Raw genomic sequence first — 19,771 nt, 5'->3', positions numbered from 1 at the left:
CCTTGGCTAAGAAAAAATACCCAGTGACTTTTAGAGTTTTGGGACATCCCCTCCGTGGGGTGGGATCACTAAGCAGACCGTGGTTCCCGCATCGATTCGATAAAATTTGAAGTCTCTGAATTGTGTGTCTCGCATTTTTTACAGTCTTTGTCCACAACTTGTTCAAACATGTTCTAACCAGTGTCCTTTCATATTCATTTGACTTGAAGTTGTTGATTGTTTTGAACCTGAGTGGCTATTTAAATAAGTAGATGAACAGATCAGAATTACCCTAGGTTTATCACGCATCTGAGGATAGCGCAGGATACGTTTGGTAAATACATGGAGGGAAGATCCATTGAGAACCATTTCAAGCCACCTGAAAGAAAATATTTGGACATCGTCCCAACGCTGCCAATGTGGATCATTGAATATGCTTGGGCTCATAGAATGATGGACATTCTAGAAGGTATAACAAACGGTTCTTTCAACGTTGTAAGATTTGACACGATTTCCTTGTACCCTTGATTGGCCATGCAAACATAAGTAGGACAAACATCTGAATTTCAATTTCATTAATTCAACGTGAACATTGAATTGACTACAAGTCTGATGATAAATTGACTTGTTTTTTGAGGTAATTAACGAATTTGTTGTTTCCCCTCTGTGTGTTCTCTAGCTCTGGACCCCTGCATGTGGCCGGACGAAGATCTACTCTCTCTAAACCTTGATGAGCCCTGGAGAATACGTGTGGAGGCTGCACAGGCATATTCTATAATGAAGACCAGGGACATCAAGAGATTTGAGAGGGTGATGGAGTTCCTAGATGTCACCTATAAATTGCTGCCACAACTTGTGCCTCCTATCAAACACATGAAAATCATGTTTGGTCTCAAGACAATGGTATGTAGATATGTAAAAGATGGGGGACAGTTCCAGTAAAGCGCTGTGGATGCCTTTCCTTTGTGTCAAACAACTGCAATGCAACTGACTCTGTGTCACTACCAACATCGTCAGCTGGTTTGTGTTCTGGTACAGGTAATTATGTGGATGCTTCGGGAAGACCAAGGCATGGTCAACACTGTCGTGAAGACCATGAAGTTTTTTCCAAGCAGACTACCTCAGTACCATGACTGTGTAAGTAAATATCAATTCTGTGCTATTACCTTGATTTGATAGCATTGGTCTTTGGTCCACAGTCACAGTAGTGTTGACTAAACTCAACCAGTTGTGTATCTGAATATCAAAAGCTCTGATGGACCCAGTGAGTTGTGGGTTGGAGAGCTTAATGTCCTCTCCCTCTGCTTGTATTCAGAGCCGACACCAGATGTATCTAATGAGGAAGCACCACCAGGAATTCAAGGCTTTGGCTAAGACTCTTGCAACGGAGCTGTCTGTCCGCAAAGCTTATATCAAGGTTAGATAGATCTGCCATTGTGTAATTTACATTCATACAAAATAATTTTAAATTCTCAAGACTTGATTATTCATGTGATTATTCCAGGATGAAGTAGTTTCTCTTGATATGAAAAAGGGAGATTCACCATGGTGAAGAGGTCATTGAGTTATGATGCCATGGTAAAGGCTGGGTAGCTGTTCCTTTGCTGTCCAGTAGGATATGCTATTTACCCATTATTTTATTGATAAAGCTAAAACTTTAAAGCTATGGAGATGTTATGATAGAAAACAATACTATACTAATCTCCTTTTCCAGCAGTCAGGTTTTATGTGTGTGTGTGTGTGTGTGTGTGAGACAGAGTAGAATTATTGATGTAGATGTTTTCTGACAGGATTTGATGGATCACCAGTATGGAGAATGCTATGCCCAGAAACTAGAGGAAAGATTGATGCATTACATTCAGGAGCTGGAGTCTGAACTGCAAAGTGACACATACTTTGACCAGGTGTGTGTATGCAAGAATAATGTCTAATGGACAGACGCTCGTGACCTAACTGGTATCTTGTGGTCTGTCAACAGACTGTCAGATGGGAAGACTGTCAGAACTGATCACATTATAATTTAGCTGGTGTTTAGATGTTTGTGGGAATTTTTTCACTTAAAATGAACATTGAGATTAATTTAGCAGATACTCTTATCCAAAGTGAGAATTCCAACTTTGATTATTTGACCAAATAATATATTTTTTTTTAATTGTATAATATCACACACTCATGTCCAGACATTTGACTGATACTGTATGTAACTAATACATTTCACTGCTCCAGACTACTTATTTCTGTCTTCAGCAAAGAACTTGTAGACAACGTGATTTACATAACATTCGATTTGTTGGGAGTTGCATTAACTATTATAATTTTACAGTTAACTAAATGCCTTGTGCTTTGCCATACTACGTTACCAATGACGACTAATGATGACTAATAATGCAGTTCAATTCTTACTGATTCGGATTGAGTCTTAGAGTGAAAAGCGCTAATCTTTAAACTGAGTTCCTTAATTGGAGTCAGTAACGCAAAGAGACTGATGACGAACAGTGAACTGAAATTGCGAGTCAAGATTCTACATATACAAGCCTCTTTTTCATAATTGGGGACTATTACTGACATGCTTTAGACTTGTAAATATGTGGTTAAAATTAGGTACATTTATAACTACTTGGCTTACAAAATTGTATTTCTTAATGCATTAAAAACTGCAATAGGTCTGGTTGCAACTTCAATGATTAGAATTATTTTGAGAACTGCGAGGGTGCCAGACACAAGTTGAGTGGATATTAGGACAATAATGATACACAGCACTGTTTGCCCAAATCAGGAAATTTGAAATTAATATAAAAAATACTTAAACCAGGTCTCAGTCTGGAGTTCTGACTTTACAAATGTAGGTCATGCATTAAAAACGCATAATGTAGAATTCTTGCTATATAAGAATATAATAATAATGTTTGACTTGTTAATGCTGTCTCACAACAGTCGCTGTCCTTATTATCCTTGTCAATATGTCCATAGCTGTTGAAGCAGGGGGCTCCCAAGGTGAACGAAGAGGAGTTACTATGGCCGATAATTAGCTCCACCAATATTGCTGCTTCCTTGAAGAGGCTGTTACACTGTGGTAAGAGGCAGCATCTAAGCATATTAAATATGACAAACTGATGTCAACAAAGACCACCCAGAAAATATGGTGTATATATATATACTGTCTTTCTATTCTTTCAGCTCATTCTTCTTCAAGATGTGAGCTTAGCCATGATGACCATAAGGTGGGAATTGGGTCAGGACAGAAGAGTGGAATAAGCTGGAAGTGGGAGGGTCCTGCTGTGAGGTCACCCAAGGAGAGAACACTCATAGGTCAATCGCAGCTTCACCGTACATGCCCTGACACAACCCAAGGTATCTGTCAACACAGCCCCCCGGAAAGGTCCAACTCATTGGTTATACACCATGCGTGTGCAGCAGAGCAAGGTCTAAATCCTTCCACTGTCAGTCCACTCCTGCTGGAGGAGGAGGGAGACTCTGATGGGGACCATGGTAGCCGTGGCAGGACTGAGGTGGAGGTCAGCCCTCACAGTGAGGAGGTACATGAGGCCTCCCCGCTGCAGCTGTGCTCCAAACATCAGAAGTGGGTGAGGAGTATTCTGCTGGACTGCTCTGAGGAATTGCAGTGTGGTGAGGGTGATACACCTGTGTACAGTCAGGGGTCCATTTCCACCTTGTCACTGGACCTGACTCCGTCCCTTAACACCCCTTTTCCAGCCCAACATTTAACTAGAGCCAAACAGAACCCTTTCCCTCCTCATCCAGTGGCTCTATCCCAACCTAGAGCTCATTCTGAACAGGCCAGCAGAACACCTAGGGACAAGCTGGGAATGTCTTTGGAGAGTCGGGCCTTTCTGCTTCAGTCAGAGTTTCTACAGCCATTTGTTAGACTTCGAAAACTGACCCATGAGGAGTGTAGCATTGCTGCAGAACTAAGAGGAACTAGCACCCCACTGTCTGAGGAGCAGAGTGAAGATGATGAAGAAGTGGATGAAGGACATGTGGATGAAACTTCAGTGTATTCGTATTATGATGTAAACAAACTCTATTCGAGTGATTCAAGCTCTGATGAACCTGGATTCACCCAGGATTCAGACCCTGATTATGTTCCTCACCAAGTGAAGGAAACAAGGAAACGTAGAACATCAGTATGATACTAGGGCTGACGTTAAGGTACGGCATATAGGTAGAAGGAACACACACCTTAGTTGACGAGGTGCTGGCTAAAGGGTGCGAAATGGAAACAATGAATGAAAAAGCTGCACACTCTAAACTCAAATGCATATCTTTTTTTTTTTAATAAGACCAACATTTCAACAGACACGATGAAGACAGCGTGTCTGTCGAAACGTTGGTTTTATTTAAAAATTTTTTTATATGCATTTGAGTTTAGAGTGTGCAGCTTTTTCATTCATTAAGGTACGGCATAATATTAAGGTGTCAGGAGAAGTGTCTGTCCTTGACCTTAGTGAAATGAAACGTGGACATGGAATTGTTTGCTGATAATTGGAGGTTTAACAAACCTCTACTACACAATTTTTAGAATTCAGTTTCAGTAAAATAATGTTCAGTTGGTCAAGTTCAGTTGAGTGTAACGTTCAGTTTTGTGCTATGTTGATTTGAGTTTTATTTTAATTTGCTCACCGTACACAGTACTGTTTTTTACTCAAAGAGACGCTTACATAATGGTGAGTGTTAAACCTTATGGCCTTTGTAACTTTCATACGATTCAAAGATGGGTCTGTTTGATTGCATGACATGGGTTAAATATTATCCGGATCTTCTGATTGGACTGCTGCTGCGTGACATAGAGCCAAAATCCGCCAACCAATAAGAGACCTGTTTTTTTGGTCAACCACTCGGTTATGATGACCTCATTGGAACTGATGTACGTTGGGGATTACGTATCAGTGCGGCGGTACTATCCAATAACCACTATATGAATGGAGACCGGTGTATCGACTCCTACATCAAGTTTTGTTGTGAGGGATGCTTTCTTGCTCCTCACATTGTCTGTTCATGCCCTGTCTTTGTTTCTGTAGCCTGTGGCATGGAAGTCCCCATGTTTGATGATTCAGTAAAAGATGTCTAGAGTTATAGGAGGCAGGGGAAGGTAGAAGAAGGGTTTCATTAAGGGACACAATGCCAGGGGATCAAAAGCCAACTTATAGGGTCAACAATATAAACGCCTCATCCGTAAGAGACATGTGAATCATGGCCTAGAGGCGTACCTGCTCTAAGACTATGTGGGGAGGAAATGAGCAGTTAATTTAAATGAGGGTTGCTGTGAGCTGACATGAGGAGCTACCAAATCTCTTTTAGGTGGTTGAACCTCCGGTAATTTAGGTGACATATGTTGTGTTTGTGTAGTCCAAATGTCATACGTGTAGAACGTGGATGGGAAAGTAATGTTAGCCAGATGTTAAGAGGATGATTGGGTTCAAAGTCCCAAGGGAGTTTTGTGTGTGTTGGACAACAGTACTAAAAAAGGTTTTATTCGAAGTTGTATTTATTTAGACACTAGATTCCTCTGTAAATGTTTCAGGACAGTGTCTCTCTCTATCAATATTGCATCATGAGTCAGTGAGTCTCAGTTCACTGATTTAACCGTTATGAGCGTAAACAACTCAACAGTGAAGCAAGAAACCATTTATACTATAGGTTATGTTTTTGTTCCATTTTTGTGTACAATAAAATATTGTGTGGAATTACACGTTATCTGTATTTGACTGTGGAACGTTCTATTGAATTAGTGTATATTTTGGATAAAAAAATAAACAAATGTATGTACAGTGGGGAGAACAAGTATTTGATACACTGCCGATTTTGCAGGTTTTCCCACTTACAAAGCATGTAGAAGTCTGTCATTTTTATCATAGGTACACTCAAACTGTGAGTGATGGAATCTAAAACAAAAATCCAGAAAATCACATTGTATGATTTTTAAGTAATTAATTTGCATTTTATTGCATGACATAAGTATTTGCTACCTCAGAAAAGCAGAACTTAATATATGGTACAGAAACCTTTGTTTGCAATAACAGAGATTTACAGAGTTTCCTGTAGTTCTTGATCAGGTTTGCACACACTGCAGCAGGGATTTTGGCCCAATCCTCCATACAGACCTTCTCCAGATCCTTCAGGTTTGGGGGCCGTCGCTGGGCAATACGGACTTTCAGCTCCCTCCAAAGATTTTCTATTGGGTTCAGGTCTGGAGACTGGCTAGGCCACTCCAGGACCTTGAGATGCTTCTTACGGAGCCACTCCTTAGTTGCACTGGCTGTGTGTTTCAGGTCATTGTCATGCTGGAAGACCCAGCCACGACCCATCTTCAATGCTCTTACTGAGGGAAGGCGGTTGTTGGCCAAGATCTCGCAAATACACGGCCCAATCCATCCTCCCCTCATTACGGTGCAGTTGTCCTGTCCTCTTTGCAGAAAAGCATCCCCAAAGAAAGATGTTTCCACCTCCATGCTTCATGGTTGGGATGGTGTTCTTGGGGTTGTACTCATCCTTCCTCCAAACATGGCGAGTGGAGTTTAGACCAAAAAGCTCTATTTTTGTCTCATCAGACCACATGACCTTCTCCAATTCCTCCTCTGGATCATCCAGATGGTCATTGGCAAACTTCTGATGGGCCTGGACATGCGCTTAAGCAGGGGGACCTTGCGTGCGCTGCAGGATTTTAATCCATGACGGCATAGTGTGTTAATAATGGTTTTCTTTGAGACTGTGGTCCCAGCTCTCTTCAGGTCATTGACCAGGTCCTGCCATGTAGTTCTGGGCTGATCCTTCACCTTCCTCATGATCATTGATGCCCCACGAGGTGAGATCTTGCATGGAGCCCCAGGCCGAGGGAGATTGACCGTCATCTTGAACTTCTTCCATTTTCTAATAATTGCGCCAACAGTTGTTGCCTTCTCACCAAGCTGCTTGCCTGTTGTCCAGTAGCCCATCCCAGCCTTGTGCAGGTCTACAATTTTATCCCTGATGTCCTTACACAGCTCTCTGGTCTTGGCCATTGTGGAGAGGTTGGAGTCTGTTTGATTGAGTGTGTGGACAGGTGACTTTTAATAGGTAACAAGTTCAAACAGGTGCAGTTAATACAGGTAATGAGTGGAGAACAGGAGAGCCGGGAAAAAAAAACTGTGAGAGACGGAATTCTTACTGGTTGGTAGGTGATCAAATACTTATGTCATGCAATAAAATGCAAATTATTTATAAAAAAAACATACAATGTGATTTTCTGGATTTTTGTTATAGATTCCGTCTCTCACAGTTGAAGTGTACCTATGATAAAAATGACAGACTTCTACATGCTTTGTAAGTGGGAAAACCTGCAAAATCGGCAGTGTATCAAATACTTGTTCTCCCCACTGTAGATCTTGAAACGTACACTACACTACTGCTCAAAGTTTTGGGGTCACTTAGAAATGTCCTTGTTTTTGAAAGAAAAGCAAATTTTGCCCATTAAAATGAAACACCGTGTAGACACTGAACAAAGAACTTTCTTCTGAAACTCATCAGTCTAAATATCTCATACAGCGCTGTGTACTACTCCCTTCACAAAACAATGCACACTTGCTCTAACCACAACAGAAAGAGGAGTGGGAGGCCCCAGTGCACAACTGAGCAAGCGGGCAAATGCATTAGTGTCTAGTTAGAGTAACAGAAGCATCACTGGTCCTCAAGTGGCAGCTTCATTAAATAGTACCCGCAAAACACCAGTATCAACATCAACAGTGAAGAGGCGTCTCTTGGATGCTGGCCTTCTAGACAGAGTTGCAAAGAAAAAGCCATCTCAGACTGGCCAATAAAAAGAAATAACAAAGACACTGGACAGGAAGATTGGTAAAAAGTGTTGTGGACAGACAAATCAAAGTTTGAGGTGTTCGGATCACAAAAAAGAACATTTGTGAGATGCAGACCAAATGAAAATATGCTGGAGGAGTGCTTCATACCATTTGTTATGCATGGTGGAGGTAATGTGATTGTCTGGGGTTGCTTTAGTGGTGATAAAGTGGGAGATTTGAGATATGCTCCGGATAAAAGAGATCTTGAAGTAGGCAGGCTATTACTCCATTTTGCAACACCATGTCATACCCTGTGGATGGCAATTGATTGGAGCCAATTTCCTCCTACAATAGGCCAGTGAGCCACCAAAGAACTATTTAGGGAAGAAGCAGTCAGCTGGTAGTCTGTCTATAATGGAGTGGCCAACACAGTCACCAGATCTCAACCCTCTTGAGCTGTTGTGGGACCAGCTTGACCGTATGGTACATAAGAAGTGCCCATCAAGCCAATCCAACTTGTGTGAGATGCTTCAGAATGCATGAGGTGAAATCTCTTCAGATTACCTCAACAAGTTGACAACTACAATGCCAAAGTTCTGCAAGGCTGTAATTGCTGCAAATGGAGGATTCTTCAATGAAAGCAAATTTTGAAGGACACAATTATTACTTCAACTAAAAATCATTATTTCTAACTTTGTCAATTAATATATTTCCTGTTTAAATTGCTATAGTTCTTATTCAAACTAATTTCATGTATGCTTTCTTGGACAACAAGGACAAGTGACCAGACATTTTTGAATGGTAGTGGATACCCTCCTGTTCCCAAACTATTAGCCCATATTTTCCTAGACATGTCAGGTAGACATACAGTAAATGTGTACTACACACTGTATTACATATTCCTAATGTAAACGTGAATTTCTAACCACATTATAAAAAATTTCATACATGCATTTTCAAATCTTTTAATTCAAATTGGGATATTTCTAAGTTTTTCTCTGTATAATGTCCACTGTTATTTGTATGAGTTGAATGAATTAGTATGAATCTGAAACCTCTGTGTCATTGTAGCTAGAATCCTGGTTTTGACCTACAGACCATGCCGGGGATCCCCAGCAGATGACGATGCTGATTGTCTTTTCATGTAATAAAGCTCTAGCAACGTAGCAACGCTTTGTAGGTTGGGCATCTGCAATCCCTTTACAATCACAATTTATACTCTCTCTAAATTCTACACCCTAAGCCCATGAATGACATCCTACATCGTTACACCTGAGTGTAGTTGCAAGAAACTTGCCCAAGCAAGGGAGCCAACAAAAATGTAGTGGTGTGATTGGATTGTAAACTTTACGGCCACCGGTGTTAGACGTGAATACAGTTGGCATTGACTTCTGAGAGATATCAAGTTGTTCACCGTCCCCTCAAGCAAAATCAAGGGCTGAGGGGGTAGATTTTGTAAATTGGACCAGCACTTAAGATTGCTATCAAAACTGTGTCCTATTATGATAGGGATTCCCCCAAGGGAAAGTGGCGAGGACGAGTGCTTAGGGGCTGTCAACTTTGCGATTAGGTTAGAGAGACTGGCCTTCATTGAAGGCCAGTGCAGCTGGGCAAAGCACACACACAACAATATTTTAATAGTTTCATAGCAGTCAAAGGTTTGGACAAACCCGTTCACTTGAGTGGGTAATTGTGTCCAAACTTTTGACTATGTTCATTGCTGTTTGTAGTTATTGGGACATTGGGCTTAATTTTTCTTATATATTGTTTAATTTGAAATGAAACAATTGCTCTAAAGGCACCAAATGTATTTGGACGATACAGTATATGTTTAAATTCAGCCCTAGGTATTTCTTCACATACTCTTTGTATGCAATAACTGATGGAAGCCTTTGAACCATTGACCAGACACTGGATCTTCTCTGGTGATGCTTTGCCAGGCATGTACTGCAAACATCTTTAGTTGATTCTATGGTAATATGTTTGGAGTCATTGTCTTGCATTTAAACCTTAGACCAGAGGTTCTAAAACCTGTCCTCGGAAACCTGCAGATGTTTCGCACATTTTGAATTAACCTGGACCTAGCTCATCTGATTAATCTAACCAAGGGAGTGAATCAGTTGTGCTAGCTCTGTCAGAGCTAAACATGGAAGGTCTTCTGGTCCCCAAGGAAACGTTTGAGAATCTCTGCTTTAGCACACAAGAGGTTTCTGTACACTCCTGACTGGTGTAACATTATCAATTAAGACAAGTGAGCAAGTCTTGGTGGTTCCAAATGTCTTTAGCATTTTTTTTATAACCTTCCCAAGATCTATGCTTTGCCACTATTCCATCTCTGAGGTCTACAGTGATTTCCTTGGACTTCATGGTTTGGTTTTTGGTCTGACAAGGACTGTGAAGTGTTATATAGGCAAGTGTAAATCATGTACAATTAATTGAATTTGCCCCAGGTAAACTCCAGCCAAGCCAAATTCTAGAGACATCTCAATGCTCAAATGTCAAATACAAGTGTGTGCAGTCCAGAGCCAAAAGAAGAAAGAACATTTAAAAACCTGTGTGGGGACAATTGCCCAGCCCTATGTGAGATGCCTTGACTGATCCAGAAGCAGGATTTAAACCCTGACCACTGCTCTTAAAATGGGATACCAGAAAGTCTCCATCACTGCCTCTCGTGCCATAAGAATGTGTGTCCCTCACTGTGGTAAAATAAAAATAAATTGAAATGGGGGATTGTCATACAAATGTTTTTGTGCCACTGTGCAACTACATTAGAATGAAATAAACAGTGAATGAAAAAATGGTCTGACAACATTGTCTTCTTTGAATTAGGGTATGGTTTCTGAACAACAGATTAAATTAATAATCAGTACTATTAGCCAAGACCAAGATTGATGCCATAAGTTAAACACATACAGTATGTGGATGTAAGACACCAATAACATGAACTGGAGTACAGTAAAATGGAGACAATAATGGCATAGATAGAAAGTCACAACCTCTATAGTGTAAATAGTTTGGGTTGTGATTGTTTCTGTTTGGACTTATTTTGGACTCTAAAACTGGCATATGGCTCTGGATATGGAGCTTTCATTTGGATGTACATCCAAGAAAATATATACTGTATGTTTGTTCAAAAACCAGACCATGGGTATTTATTGATTCTGTATATTAGATATTCCGTAATGACATGTATAAAAATATGTGGAAACCAACTTGCTCATTCATCTTCTCCAGAACTTTTGTAGATAGACTACCCACCACGGTCTAAAGAAATGCCTTGTTTACATGACCTGCTACTCTTTTGTAGCCACTGTGCCACTCACTTGGGTTGTTCTCTTAAAAACTGATGGATTATTTATTTTGGTAGATGGGATATTGAGGCTGGGTGTAGTTTAAGGTACATTCATTCTGTCTTTGAGTGTGTGTGTTTTGGTAATAAAATCAAAATTGGGATCATTTATATGGGTAAAAGATGCTTAGAAATAGACAAAAATAGTCAATAGATTGATAAAGATTTCTTTGTTACTTTTACCTACTTTTTCCTCCTTACTTCATTGCAACAACTCCAAGTGAACTCTGGACAGTTGATGTTGAGATATGTGTTTTCCTGAAAAACATCATGCTGCTCACTCCACCAGGAAGTCTCAACAGGAGTCCATATGCACAGGAAAGAACGCACTCAATCGAACTCTGGTCTCACAAAGACCGAGCAAACTGCAATGCTGCTACCCAATTCATGGACCTCAGTTCAGTATCTTTTAATGTAATAGAAAAACTCAAGATGTTCTGTGGAAGTAATAGTTTTAATAAAGATTTTTTTTAAATAATACCTGATATAATACTTAATTTGGATTAACCAAGTGAAGATATTATTGTACGTCTATTAATTGTGGATAATTATTTTATTATATTTGTTTTTGGTGGGGGGCCTGGGCAGCGATGTAAACCATCACTGTGGAGTATTATTCCATAATTTGGGCTGAAATCAGGTTGAAACAACGATTATAATTTCTCTCAGGATTGTATTGTGCGCAGCATTGAAACCAGTGACAAAACAAGTTGAGGAGAAACGTTACGTAAGGTGTAGTGGTTCCACAGATTGTGCTCTTACCACTGTCTTTTTCGTTACTTTATTACAGCCATTTCACATTAAATCAATTATTATGACAAAACTAAAATCAACATAGAAAATCCCGACCAGAGAGGCCGCATCTTATGACGTTGGTTAGACTTTGACAAAAAAATCGATTGTACTTGTGGTGAAGCTAACATCAGTGATTTTGCCAACATAATAAATTACAAGTTAATAATACGTTATGTTGAAACATTCCCAATTTTAGCCAACTCTTCATGGATAGTAGGCTACTCTGCCAAATTGTTGTGGTTTGTAGTGAAGTGCGCATTGATCTCACGCACGAGCACTACAGGGGTCCAATGGATCTGGTATCAGTGTCTTGTTGCTGCCTGTTGAAAGAGTAAAACGATGCTGTTTAACTCAAAGCCTTGAAGTGTTTAAAAGTTTTGGGAATGATGTAACGGGGGGTGTAAGGCACAACCCTCAGTATCCACCAATGAAAATATGGGCAGGGTTCAACACCATATTCGGGGGGCTTGCTATAAAGCCGGCATATTACCTACTAATCAGTCTAAAAATTCATATAGTCTACTGTCGATTTCAGACGAATTCCATCATTTGGAGTGTGCGATTCTTCTGAGATTGTAAAGGTATTTTACATTAGGCCTACTTTTGTTATTTAAATGTATGAATAGGCTATTAACCACATTTAGCAGTTATTTAGAGTTAATTTATACGGTCCGTAAAATATATTACTATTTTTTATCGTTAGCTCGGATGTTTTTTAGACATATTATGAATACAAACAAAAATGATATTTTTCGATAGAGATGGCTTTTATTAGTAGCTTAATAAAATGTGTTATACATTTTTCGATTTCATCTTCAGATGTTTGACAGTTTTTTGTATTTTTTCCAGATAGCTCAGAACTGTTTTCAAGTTCTGATGTTATTTGTTGTAGCCTTTTTGAGTGGATTAGTTTCGACTGCATTTATTGTTCTTACCTGATAGACCTACGCTTGTTTTTCCACTTCTAATGGAGTACAATGCATTCATCAATACTACACTTGTGATTAGATATATTTGGCTAGTCCTGTACACTTAAAAACTGATCGGTAGATGGATCCAGATGTTCAACCGCGCGAATATTTCATTTCAGAACAGCGCGCGACACTTTTGATCTAAAAGCGAATTTTATAAACGTAGCACCTGTTGTGTTTACATCTCCGCTACCTATGGCTTCTTCTCTGCACGAATTATTATGATAAAAAAATGTTGTATCAATAAAAAATCCTAATATAGTCGAATAAATGTTATTTTATATATATATATATATATATATATATATATATATATATACATCTATAGATTAATAATTTCTCAAAATAATTCGTCATTGTCCTTTATCAAATACCTTTTATTTTATTTTAATCACCTTCAGCTGCAGTTGCAAGATGGAGAACAAGTCCTATGTGGTTAAATTGAATGGGAATGGTGTCCATGAGAAGAATGCACTCAATGGTGTCAATGGAAAAGGTCTTAACGGCAATGGTATCCAGCATAAGACTGTGAAAGACATTGTTTATCCCACGAAGCAGAAGAGCCGTAGACAGCGATGGAACATTCGGGCCTCCAAGATGTCAATCAACACATTGAATCCCATTCGTTCCATTGTGGATGGGATGAAGCTCACACCCAACCCAGAGAAACCCATGATTGCTCTGTCCATTGGTGAGATATTACATCGCTATATAATTTGAGTGTGCTCAGTGTGTTTACATGAATGATATCTCATGTACTCATTCGTTGTCCTGTCACTCTATTAGGTGACCCTACAGTGTTTGGGAACCTGCCGACCGACGACAAAGTCCTTCAGGCAATGAAGGATGCCATTGACTCTCACAAATACAATGGTTATGCTCCGTCTGTTGGTAAATACTTTATTTTTTTACCCCACCAACATTTAATAAAAATATAAAGTACAACAACAGGGGATGTGGTGAGATGGAGTAAAAAGGATGTCTTAGTATTGTACTTGAATTACTAGATGGATTAAAGATGAGGCCAACTAATGGCCATTGGGTGGCTTGAGAGTTCCTGGTTAAAGGAATCTAGGTGAGGAATGTTACGAGATCTACAGTATATGAAATAAGGCAGATCAACTGCAGATTAACTGAGAAAGTACCCTGTATGATGGATACTGATCGCAGCTCTATGGATGTATGCGTACAACCTAATTCCCCGGCACACTACACAATGCAGTAAGGACTACAGAAGTTATAAGAGGCTGTCTCCTGTTCCTTGACAGGTTATCAGAAGAGCAGAGAGGTGCTGGCAAATTTCTACAGTTGCCCTGAGGCCCCCTTGGAGGCTGAGGTGTGTTTCTTACTTACTATTCCTTTACTTGATTTCCCTCCTCCAAATAGTATTTTCTTCACCATTTCATTAGCTCTGCCTACCTGTTGTACAAACAAAACAACATCAAGACCTTTGAAGAGCAATCATTATCAAGATGTCTTCTCCCTGCAGGATGTGCTTCTGACCAGTGGATGCAGCCAGGCTATAGATCTGGCCATCACTGTGCTGTGTAACCCTGGAGACAACATCTTAATCCCCTGCCCTGGATTCTCCCTCTACAAAACTTTGGCTGTGTCTCTGGGTATTCAAGTCAAGCTCTACAACCTGCTGGTGAGGTCAAGAGGGATGAGAATGGCACAAAAACACTGACCAAAACGTTGTTTGGGGAGAAGGGGCAAAGTGAAGGTAAAATAAGGGGGGGGGGGGGGTCACAAGAGAGAGTGCGGGGAGGGGGTTGGTAAAAGTGAAGGAGCAAGGAAGTGCTGCATTCCTTCTTATTTGTACGTATCCAGCACTTGTAAACAGTGTTCAATGGTTTTCACGTCTGGTCATGGGCCTCTGGTTGCTTCCACCCCCGAGGGAGAGCTACATGTAATGAGCTCGCTAACAGATTAAAGGTCTGTAAAAACGTCTAAACTCTCTCCTTGCAGCCGGAGAAGTCTTGGGAGATTGATCTCCAGCATCTGGAAAGCTTGATCGATGACAGGACAGCCTGTCTGATAGTCAACAATCCATCCAATCCTTGTGGCTCTGTCTACAGTAAAGAACACCTCCAAGACATTCTCTCTGGTGAGTCCTGTTCATCCTCCCACCAAGCCATGATGTCTGCCCTCTCACTGTGGCACAAAATAAGCATATGGTTCCAATTAATATGTTGTCCCTTTTATTTTGTACAGTTGCCTCCAAACGCTGCCTCCCAATCCTGGCTGATGAGATCTATGGTGACATGGTGAGTTTGTCTTAGGACTAAACAAAACACACATGGAAACGAAAAGAGAACAATAGAGAACTGGCAGCGAGTCTGTCGCATGACGGGAGACTAATCTACCATTGACTGTCTTGCATTGTGGAGACGTTAGGTTCTTTCTAGGTTCTAACTCAGGGTTGATTGGGTGGTTGTTGTGAATGGTTGCCAGTTCTGGGTGATCGCCCTCATTCTGGCCATTGGGCTTCATGTAATACATAATACCAGCGAGGCACATTCTTTAACATTCTGTAATAGTGACAGGGAGGGTTTTCCTGGCTCAGCTCTGCCGGGTATCCGAGGAACCTGGCTGACACGTCCACATCAGCACTCCGAGGATTAGGGATGTCACAGGCTGAATGGAGGGCCGGCTGGCGGTTTACAATTAATTAATATAACATTGATGAGATTTACATGAAAGCTGTGTTTTTATGAATGGTCCCTTCGAGAATAGAGGTAGTTGGGGTTATTGTTTTAGAGGGCATGACTGGGGTTGCTGAGTGCACACATCACATGGTCTCCGAATCCACCAATGCCTCTTGAGTACAACAGAAGTACACAGAATGACTCTGCACTTTTTGCTGCATGTGTTTGCGATTAAAGCAGATGTGAGGGTAGTATGGCATTGGAGCGGGTGGGACGGGACGGCCCCTTTCTTAACGATAGGGCGCCTAGGGGTCTGTGTGGCGGCTGTCTGGTCAGTGTCAGTTACTTACCGTTAGTGGGAATGTTTGTCTCTTTCCCTATGGGCCCCAAGGACTCCTGTCTGTGGAAAAAAACACCACTCACGAGAGCTCCATGCTGAGCCAAAATGCTCTCTTTATGAATTACATCTGTGGTTGGGTTTGAGGGTGGCTTTTTCCAAACTGTCAGTCATGGTGCTTTGACCAATAGGACGCGGGGCGGATCCTTCACCTGCCATCAAGGCCTCAGCTAACGAAAGCCAGCTTTTCTCGGTTACTGAACCAACAATCTGTCTCTGTTTCTCTCTTCCCCTACATCTTTGTTTGTCTCTTTTTCTCCTCTTTGTTTTCGTTCCTAGATTAGCTATTGCATAAGTTTGAAATGCCGGTTTTTAAAAGCAGGGTCAAAATGTATCGTACGTTGTTGGATTGTATTACTTAAAATTAGAAAATACCTCTTTGTTCATGTTCATTTAAGGGTTTTAAATGGTGTTATTTGTAATTTTATGTTTTTCAGTGTGTAAGAAAAGACTATACCTGCAGCGTAGAGTCAGGTTTGGATAGGAACAGATTATTTGATATTATTAATAAGTAAACTAATCAGCATATCGCTAAAGATGTCATGAATTACATTGTCAATTATTCAAAATGTTCTCTACAATCATGACTAAAGTGGCAGGTTGTTGAATATCTTTCAAAGCTACAGTACTGTGCAAAATCTTAGACACCTGAAAGTCAAGCTAAGGTTATTTATTTGGGTGTTTTAATTAAAAAAAGATCTCTATATAAAATATATATAAATACTTGAATATAATATATAAAATAAATACTTACTATCCAAATAATTTACTGTGTCTAAGACTTTTGTGAATTATTTACTGTTCAAAAGTTACCTTTAAGTAGGAATAGAAGCATTCTGCTCTGTTGTAATCTATTAGAAATGTAAAACCCAGGACCACCCAATTCACTTGTTAAGCAACAGCATTACATTTTATAAAGTTGCTTTTAAGCCTGTCAATTCTTTTTTTACTGGATTTTGCATAGAATTTGTAATTGTATAGAATGTTTTAATGGTGTCTGTATCTCCATTGTCAGGTCTTTCCAGGTTGCAAGTACCAATCGATAGCATCCCTCAGCAGCGATGTGCCTGTTCTAGCATGTGGTGGCTTGGCCAAGAGATGGCTAGTCCCTGGCTGGAGGCTGGGCTGGATCCTCATCCATGACAGGAATCAAATCTTTGGAAAAGAGGTAAGTTCTTAAGCCTCACACTGTTTGCATATATAAGACTTACAATTTTATTCTTGTCATATCCTTATCCAGAGCGATTTACATTTTTCGGATTCCCACACATCACTGGGAAAAGAGTCCATAAACAATTTCTGGCTATGCTAAAACCTTGCATTGTACCCAAGCTATTGGTTCTGCCACCTCAGGTCTCTTGGCCATTTGACTGCTACGGGAGGGCACATATCTCCTAGCCCCGTAAAACCTCTTCAGCCTTGCCTATTTTCCAAAGAAAAACTACCACTAAGTAATGTGGTTGTCCCACCTAGCTATTGCAAGATGAATGTAATAATGTTAAGTCCGTCTGGAAAAGAGTATCAGCTAGATTAGCAAATTGTAAAAATGTAAATCACAGTCTTACTAATTACAAATGAATAAAGATGTTATCAGAACTGCCAGTGTTAGTATGGAACGACAACTGTAAGTTACTTGCTTTGTTGGGGTGGCTAGGGGATTGGGGATGACATGGAAATGTTTTATTTAAGATGCTCTTTGCAGAGGTGAGGTTTCAGAAAATGGCTAGGGACTCTGCTCTCCCAGTGTTAGGCCAGGGAGAAGTTTCACTACATGAATACAGTTATATCCACCTCTACATAAATCAGTGTAATTGGGGTTCTGAATCACATCCTTCCGGTATATTTAATCTGCCTATCTTCTGTGTTTAGATTCGTCAAGGTCTAGTTAAGCTTAGCCAGAGGATTCTTGGGGCCTGCACAATTGTCCAAGGAGCATTGGAGAGCATCTTGAATGACACACCCCAAGATTTTTACCAGAGAACAATCCGTTTCCTCAAAGTGAGTACCCATCCCTTGGAGGTTCTCCAGTGACTCTAAATACAGATGGTAGTCAATCTAACATATTGCTCTATTTAGATGTATTTCTGTCTGGCAATTGACTGACTGATTACCTACTTTTTTCTCAGTCAAACTCAGAGATCTGTTTTTCTGAACTGTCAACTATTCCTGGCCTGACCCCTGTGATGCCATCTGGAGCTATGTACCTCATGGTAAGTCTTGTCTCCAGAGCTGTAGCTTTGGAATTGGTTGGTGTGGAGGTAACAGAACAGATCAGGGTACTCAGTGTGTATTTTGGTGTTTCTAGGTGGGGATAGAGATGGAACACTTCCCAGAGTTCCTGGATGATGTGCAGTTCACTGAACATTTGGTGACTGAGCAGTCTGTTTTCTGCCTGCCTGCTACGGTAAAACGGCACACACACACACACACACTCACATCCATAATTGACATCTACATTCTGTCTGTCCATCATGGGTGTATGTCATTTACAACTCTCCTCTACATTCAGGCGTTTGAGTACCCAAATTACTTCCGCATTGTGGTGACAGTACCAGAGGAGATGATGGTGGTGGCATGTGGACGGATTAGAGAGTTCTGCCAGCGCCACTACAGGCCCCGCAGCCAAGACAGCGCTGAGCTGGACCAATGACACGAACTAAGAGAATATGGACTCTGGAAGTGATAAAGTGAATGTGACATGAAAAGATAAGGGGAAGAAAGAGAAAGGAGAAACAAGGGAAGTGGAGAATATTGTGTTGTACTGTGGGAACAAAGGTTTTTAGCAATGTCATTGGTGGTCATCCATCATCAGTAACCCCAACATGACCTGATATTTATATTTTTTATATGGCAATCTTGTGTAAACAATACTTTGTATAATTTCTTGTTCATTTGTTCATTGTTGTGGCAATTATTCAGGCTTTGTTATTTTCTATATGGTGATGACCAGAACACCATTGGGCCCACAGAACCAGGGATTAAGGGTTTACCTCTCTCTTCTATTGGGTTGATTGCAGAGGTATTTAACCCTAACCTCAAAATCCTTCCTGTTATAGTCCGGAACAGGCCTAATGATAAGCTAACAGGTTTGCTAGCTCTGGACTAAATCACATATATAACGTTTAGGGGTTCCTGAGGAGAGATTTGAACACCCCTGGTCTATAGAAATAGGGACCAGCGGTCCATTTGTTGAAAACCAGATTGGGTTATTGGTTCTGTTGATCCCACCTGGGAAGCACCAGCACAGATCATATGACCTCCTGAGCGGTGCCTAGTCAGCGTTACATAACCTTTTTTGCATGTGTTGTATTATGATAGCACTCAGTACGGTCTGTTAGACTGCATGCTTAGCCAAACGCTTCCCTGTCTTTATTTTATTTACTTGTTAATCTTGATGTAATATTGAATGTTTTTTTCATGTAAAAAGGATATTTAAACCAAGTAAAGCTATGAAATATATTTTGCTGATGTTTTCACTCATAAGGTTTCAAGAATTTAAAAACAAATCTTATGATTAAGTTATGATTGCTTATTCAGTATTGATGTTGCATACATCCTGGGTCAGCTCTGGCCTTTTGAGGGCCCTAAGAAAAATTTGATTTGAGCCCCCTCCACTAGCGGTCGATGCCCCTCTGGCTGTCGGAGGCCATAAGCGACCGCTTATGTTGCATATGCCTAGAACTGGCCTTGCATGCATCCACCAGTTGTCATCTGCTACACCATTAACTGTGTCATAGAATGGGGGATTGCTCTAACATAAGTGGTTACATCGTAGATTTAATTCCTGTCTGTGCATTGTAAGGGGTCAACAACATCTGAGGAGAGGAATGCATCTTAAGGTG

At 40.5% G+C, this 19,771-nt stretch overlaps 2 protein-coding genes across 2 annotated transcripts; both read left to right on the top strand.

Moving 5' to 3' along the window:
* The first annotated feature begins 149 nt into the window (after window positions 1–149).
* LOC105018570 lies at window positions 150–5,698 on the top strand. The gene is made up of 7 exons (XM_010884108.4): window positions 150–448; window positions 659–882; window positions 1,018–1,116; window positions 1,295–1,396; window positions 1,770–1,883; window positions 2,950–3,052; window positions 3,157–5,698. The coding sequence occupies exons 1-7, from the start codon at window positions 322–324 to the stop codon at window positions 4,128–4,130; spliced, it is 1,743 nt and encodes a 580-aa protein (XP_010882410.2). The 5' UTR covers window positions 150–321; the 3' UTR covers window positions 4,131–5,698.
* Window positions 5,699–12,407: 6,709 nt separating this feature from the next.
* tat (tyrosine aminotransferase) lies at window positions 12,408–19,388 on the top strand. Its single transcript, XM_010884111.3, has 12 exons — window positions 12,408–12,494; window positions 13,286–13,575; window positions 13,671–13,775; window positions 14,153–14,220; window positions 14,374–14,532; window positions 14,853–14,991; window positions 15,099–15,151; window positions 16,945–17,097; window positions 17,799–17,927; window positions 18,056–18,139; window positions 18,235–18,333; window positions 18,439–19,388. Exons 2-12 carry the CDS (start codon window positions 13,299–13,301, stop codon window positions 18,577–18,579), a joined length of 1,407 nt encoding a protein of 468 aa, XP_010882413.2. The 5' UTR covers window positions 12,408–12,494; window positions 13,286–13,298; the 3' UTR covers window positions 18,580–19,388.
* The last annotated feature ends 383 nt before the right edge of the window (window positions 19,389–19,771 follow it).

The sequence above is a fragment of the Esox lucius genome, chromosome 19, assembly GCF_011004845.1.
Source record: "Esox lucius isolate fEsoLuc1 chromosome 19, fEsoLuc1.pri, whole genome shotgun sequence".
NCBI classification, from domain to species: domain Eukaryota; kingdom Metazoa; phylum Chordata; class Actinopteri; order Esociformes; family Esocidae; genus Esox; species Esox lucius.
Note: the sequence above shows the minus strand (reverse complement) of the source record. Positions and strands in the feature narration are given on the sequence as shown.